At 39.9% G+C, this 6,286-nt stretch overlaps 1 protein-coding gene across 3 annotated transcripts in view; it reads left to right on the forward strand.

Moving 5' to 3' along the window:
* Me2 (malic enzyme 2) overlaps positions 1 to 5,939 on the forward strand; it is a 55,483-nt gene extending 49,544 nt beyond the window's left edge. For all 3 annotated transcript variants that reach the window (XM_048363190.1, XM_048363188.1, XM_048363189.1), the window contains exon 16: positions 4,698 to 5,939. In XM_048363190.1, coding sequence (XP_048219147.1) covers positions 4,698 to 4,865 — 168 coding nt within the window. In that variant the 3' untranslated portion in view covers positions 4,866 to 5,939. The remainder of the gene's footprint in view (positions 1 to 4,697) is intronic.
* The last annotated feature ends 347 nt before the right edge of the window (positions 5,940 to 6,286 follow it).

The raw sequence follows: 6,286 nt of genomic DNA on the forward strand, positions 1-6,286 counted from the left end.
AAATATGTACATGTCATATGCAGTCACTTGTGCCTAGTTTTATAATGTGTTTAAACACTAACTGTACTTTTCCACTTAATACAGTGTAAACTTTTCCCACGTAAGTCAGTAATTATTTTCATGTTTGATCAATAGTGCTTCATTTTATATGATGATTTGTTATAATTATTTCTGTTTTGCATGGTTTTGTTTTTGTTTTTTGGTTGGTTGTGGGGCTTGAATTCAAGGCCCTGGGTGCTGTCCCTGAGCTCTTTTGCTCAAGGCTAGCACTCTACCACTTTGAGCCACAGCTCCACCTCTGGTTTTTGAGTAGTTAATTTGAGATTAAGAGTCTCACAAGGACTTTTGTGCCAGGGTGGACCATGATCCTCAGATCTCTGTCTCCTGAGTAGCTAGGATTATAGGCATGAGCCACCAGTGCTTGGCCATTTCTCTGTTTTTTTTTTTTTTTTTTTTTTTAACGTTGATCACAGTGCTGGTGATCAAACCTAGGAACTGCATGCTAAACAAGTGCTCTATCACTTAGCTACATCCCCATGCCTGTAATGGTTTTTCTTTAAGTTAAATTCTAGTCCTGTGCTAGGATATTATGCAGGCTGTGAGTTCAAACTCCAGTACACCACTAACTCCCCACCCCCCCAACCACTAGAAAAAGAAATCTAATTATAAGAACAAAAGATATTTACATGCTTAGGCTTCTGATACATGTTGTCAAATATTTCCACAGTAAAAGAAAAGTGTTAATTTATATTGTATTATTAGAGATCAGTATATCTTTGAACCGCCTTTCTTTTGTAGATTCCTTCTTTGCCTCTCACTTCAAAAGCATAAACATCAAGCCAGGTGCCAGTCAGTAATTTACACATTTTGATCCAAGCTACTCAGGAAACTTAAGTCTGAAGATCAGTTCAAAGGCAGCCTGGGCAGAAGAGTCCATGAGACTCTATCTCCAGTTAATCACCAAAACAAGAAAGTAGAGCTGTGGCTCAAGTGGTAGAGCACTAGCCTTGAGCAAAAGCACTCAGGAACAGAGTCTAGGCATGGAGTTCAAGCCCCAGGATGGGCATTCCCCCCCCAAAAAAAAAAAATTATAAACATGTCTTTGCTGATTATTTTTTGAGACAGGCTCATTATCTAGCCCAGACTACTCTCTGTTTCTTTACTGAGAGTTTCTTTTTCTTTGCTCAGGTTTTCTAATTTCCATCTCTATTGAGCATGCTCACAGTCAATTTGTGAGACACTTTTATCATGGCTGTCTTAAAATCTTTGCAAGCCAATTATAATACCACTGCCATCTTAGTTTTAACATACTTGGATTATTGTTCCTACAGTTACTTTTGATCTGCTGAGTGTTTTTGCTTTTTTAATTGAGACCTGGTTACTTACATATAGTAAGAGATTCTCAACTTTACTTAAATCTTCTTTTCACATGACTTTCTGTGGAACTTCTTTAGCAAGGAAAGGACACGGGCTGCCCTGTCGCTGTTGAGAAAGGACAGGCTCCCACTCAGCCTGTTGACACCTCACAGAGGAGCTCTTCATTACTACTTCTTTCTCCTGATTCTGTTCCTTGGTAGCTTCCTTGCCACTACAGAACAATGGGCAATGTGTTCACCTCCTGTAAACTTTCTCTAATATACTTCCCCAGTGCCTTGATGCTTGAGATGCTTACTGTCTAGTTTACATGCTTCCTATTCAGGCTCTGCTGACTGTGGGAGGTGGGGGTATGCAGGATTCTTGTTGATGAAAGACCCAGTCCCCTTCTCTGCCACCTCCCGAGGGGGTGGTTGGGGTGGCTTATAACCTCAGTGGAAGTCAAGGCTCCTCCTTTGGCTTTCAGTAGTACAGTTCAAGTAGAGCATGTTGGTCTTTTTTTTTTTCTTTTTGCCTGTCCTGGAATTTGAACTCAGGACCTAAGCACTGCCCGTGGCTTCCTTTTGCTCAAAGCCACAGTGCCACTTTTGGCTTTTTCTGTTTATGTGGTGCTGAGGAATCAAACCCAGGACTTCATGCATGCTAGGCAAGCACTACCACTAAGCAACATTCCCAGCCCCACTTTAATCTTTTACTGAGGTATTTGTTTGGAGTGCAGTGGTTAGTATCTAAAAAGTTTTATAAGCCAGGCACCGTTGACTCACACCCGTAATCCTAGCTACTCAAGAGGCTGAGATTTGAGGATCCTGGTTCAAAGCCAGCCTGGGCAGGAAAGTCCATTAGACTCCTATCTCCAATAAACTACTCAGAAAAAGCTAAAAGTGGCGCTGTGCTCAAGTGGTAGAGTGCTAGACTTGAACAAAAGAAGCTTAGGGGGCAGGCTGAGTTCAAGTTCCAGAACCAGCAAAAAAAAAATTTCTGTCCTGTTAGGATAACTTCTTTTTAGTCATATGACTAGAGAGGAAAGCATTTGGTGAGGCTTCTTTTGTTTGTTTCTCTTGGTGTTTAAGACTACCAGCTTTTTCTGCTCCAAATCTATAGAAAATAAGAAGCCAAAAGAAAACCCAGTCTTCTGCTGGTCTGCCTTCTCTCATCCTTTTAGAGTTGTCTTGTGATTGTTGCTGAGAATATACTGCCCTGAGATTTTGATAGTATAGTATACCCTTGGTATTTGTGTGTACATAGTACACTGAGGAAAATACGAAAGTGCTCAGTATGTCTAAAGTTCAGTATTGAAATGAGAAAGTTTAGTGCCTTTTCCCCACCACACCACCTGATTTGTGTTAAAGACATGCCACCTTTCAACAAATCTAAATTTTTTGCTTTATTACTGAAATTGAATGCCTTTTTGCCTTAGGAGGGTCACTTTTTTTTTTTTGCTTGAATTCTGCACCTGTACCCTGTCCCCAAACTCTTTTGCTCAAGGCTAATGCTCTACCACTTTGAGCCACAGCACCATTAAGGGTTTTCTGGTGACTAGTTGGAGATAGGAGTCTCATGGGCTTTCCTGCCTAGGCTGGTTTCGAACTATGATCCTCAGATCTCAGCCTCCTGAGTAGCTCAGATTATAGGCATGAGCTATCGGTGCCTGGCCATGGATCACCATACTTTTATACTGCTTATAAAATGAAAGGGCAGGAAATACTTGGTGGATCCCCAAGTAATTTAAACACAACTGACAATAATGAGAGATTAACTAAAAGCTTTATCACAGTAAATAAGCTGTGTGATTGGCGCACCTGTGAGAATATGTGATTAATCCACCTGTGGGAATCTAAAACTTTTGTTTTTGAAATTTCTTTTGATTTAAAAAAATTAAGGAAAGGGCACTCTGCGTTCAGGCACAGAGTTCATGCCCCATGACCAAAGGGGAGAAGATTGTTTTCAGCCACTATTTGTTTTACTAAATTTTTCTTTCATAAAACCGAAACAAGAAACTTCAGTGAGGAGCTTTGTGGTCATCCTAGCTACATAGGAGGCAGAGATTGGGCGGATAGCAGTTAGAGAGCAACCAGCACAAGAATTCATCTCAACCAATAAAAGCTAGGTATGGTGGTACGTGCTGGCATCTCAGCTCCTTGACAAGCATATTAGTAGGATTGGAATCCAGACTAGCCTAGATAAAAATGAGAGACCTTATTCAAAAATTTAAATGATGCAGTAAGGATTGGGAGTGTGGCTCATGTGCCTGCTTAGCACGTTTGAGGCCCTGAGTTCAAACGCTATACAGCCAGAAGAAGGAGAGAAAGAAGAGGAGGGGGAGATCAGAAATCCACTCAAGCCACCTTGTCTCTAGCCTCCAACCTTCGATTCATAATAATGTCTCTGATTCTTAATCCAAATCCTAGAGTGAAAACATCTGGTTCATTGCAGGTTTTCTCCCCATCGGGCAGGTAGTGGAGTCCCCTATACACAGAAGCCCCCCAAGACCCCCTTTGCAGTCGGGCTGTGGAGAAGGACAGATTGGACAGATCAGTCAAGTGTGTCTGTTGGGCTGACTTATGGTAGAACTGAAATCTGTGGAATTAAAGTATCAAAGAAATGCTAACAAGTCTTCTCTGAATCAGGGGAAGTGAGTGAAGCACATTGAATTTGTGAAGTGGCAGTTGATTTTTGTTTGATTTTTTTTTTTTTTTTTTTTTAGTGGCGGAGGGGCTTGAACTCTGGGCCTACGCACTGTCCCTGAGCTCTTAAGCTCAAGGCTAGCACCCTACCACTTGAGCCAGAGCACCACTTCCATTCTTTTTTTTTTCTTTTTTTTTTTGGCCAGTCCTGGGCCTTGGACTCAGGGCCTGAGCACTGTCCCTGGCTTCTTCCCGCTCAAGGCTAGCACTCTGCCACTTGAGCCACAGCGCCGCTTCTGGCCGTTTTCTGTATATGTGGTGCTGGGGAATCGAACCTAGGGCCTCGGGTATACCGAGGCAGGCACTCTTGCCTCTAGGCTATATCCCCAGCCCCCACTTCCATTCTTTTTAGTGGTTAATTGGACTTTCCTGCCCAGCTGGCTTTGAACAACAATCCTCAGATCTCAGCCTCCTGAATAGCTAGGAATGTCGGGCCTGAGCCACTGGCACCAGCTTGTTTTATCTTTTAAGCTTCACATAGTTTTCAAATGTTTTAAAATACGTCAAAGTAGGCATGCTTTTTCTTGTCTTGAGGGATAAAAATACTATTGTTCAAAGTTCCTTTCCATGTGTTGTAATATACTTTTCTCTGATAGGATCACATGCAAGACCTTCACAGTAATTTTACTTCTTTCACAGGTTACGGAGTACCTGTATGCTAATAAAATGGCTTTCCGATACCCAGAACCTGAAGACAAGGCCAAATATATCAGAGAAAGAATATGGCGAAGTGAATATGATTCCCTGCTGCCAGATGTGTATGCCTGGCCAGAAGCTGCGTCCCGCCCTCCCCAGATAACAGAGTAGAAGCGCTGTACAGTACTGTCCATGCTTCAGGGAACGCTGCCTTGTTTTTTTTAAGGCAAAGATAATGTTCTCATATTTAAGATGTGGCTGTGTTTTATTCTTCCTCATATGAATTGCTTGACTTATTTTTTTCCCCATGAATCTACATGTCTGTTGGAGATAGATTTGTTGATGGCAAGGAATTACCCTACAGTCAAATAATCACAGAATGCTTTAGTCCCTATGTTCGCCCATATAAGAGATTTCAAAAATGGTATTTGTGGCTGTCTTCATTTGTATTCTTATTCATGCTTGCCAAGGTATTTGTTCTTTACTGTTTGAGCTAATTATCTTCTCTCACCCACTTATTTTGGGGGTATTAAAGGAGAAACTTACTTCTGTGAGCATGAGAATTTTGAGAAGCTAGGAAAGAAAAATTGTTACTATCTAAATATATATATATGTATATTTTTTCTTTTATCCTCAGGCTGTGAAACTCCTTTATAGGAGACAGATCTGGGAAAAAATACGAAACAAAAACAAAAATACAAAAAAATAAAACCACCCTTGCTTATTTTCTAGAACTGAATCAAGGCTTAACTAACATTTTGAGAGGGTAATAAGAACTTAGGAACTACTGTTGCCTGTAGGCAAATAAAACTCATTTGAAAGAACAGTGTATAAAAATCACTTTTATTTAATAATAATACCATAAATTTAGGTTTCACTATACTATCTTATTGCCCAGCTAGAAATTTCATTCTGTTTACAATGAAAACACATGGTTTCATACTTTGAACTTCCAGCTGATGGAGTATGTGATACTTCATACATACCTTATGTCTAACATCATGTGACTTTTTGAAAATAAATGATAGTCTTGTTTCACATGTGAATGAGTTGTATTTAACTAGAGAGACTAAGCTAGAGAGACCATACTGAAAATCCTAAAGGAAAATCCAAAAGTACCCGGACAATTGATAAGTTTGGCCTACTGTGATAGTGTCTGACTACTGTGGGTACTTGGAGTGGACAAAATTTCTAAATGCTCACTGTAGACTAGTGACAAGAATAAAAAATGGTTACCTATCAGCATACATATTTGATATTTCTCTGTGGGAAAATCACCTTTTTGTTGTTTATCTTCCCTTATGCCCATAGTGGTTGATTCTAAATTTTGAACTTTTTTTTTTTAAAACAAAGAACACTTGAAATGACTGCCATTTGGAGGATGGGAATACATAATGGGTTAGTTCATCTAACAAATGAGTAAATCAGAAATCTTTTTCATGAAATAATTAACTTACAATTTGTTTAAGTTTTTTTAAATCAAAGTTTTTTAAAAAAATTTTCTTGGTGTTTTTGTTTTGTTTTGATTCTAGGGTTTGAAGTCAGAATGGGCACTGTCCCTGAGCTCTTTTGCTCAAGGCTAGCACTCTACC

Source organism: Perognathus longimembris, chromosome 15, assembly GCF_023159225.1.
Source record: "Perognathus longimembris pacificus isolate PPM17 chromosome 15, ASM2315922v1, whole genome shotgun sequence".
Taxonomy (NCBI): domain Eukaryota; kingdom Metazoa; phylum Chordata; class Mammalia; order Rodentia; family Heteromyidae; genus Perognathus; species Perognathus longimembris.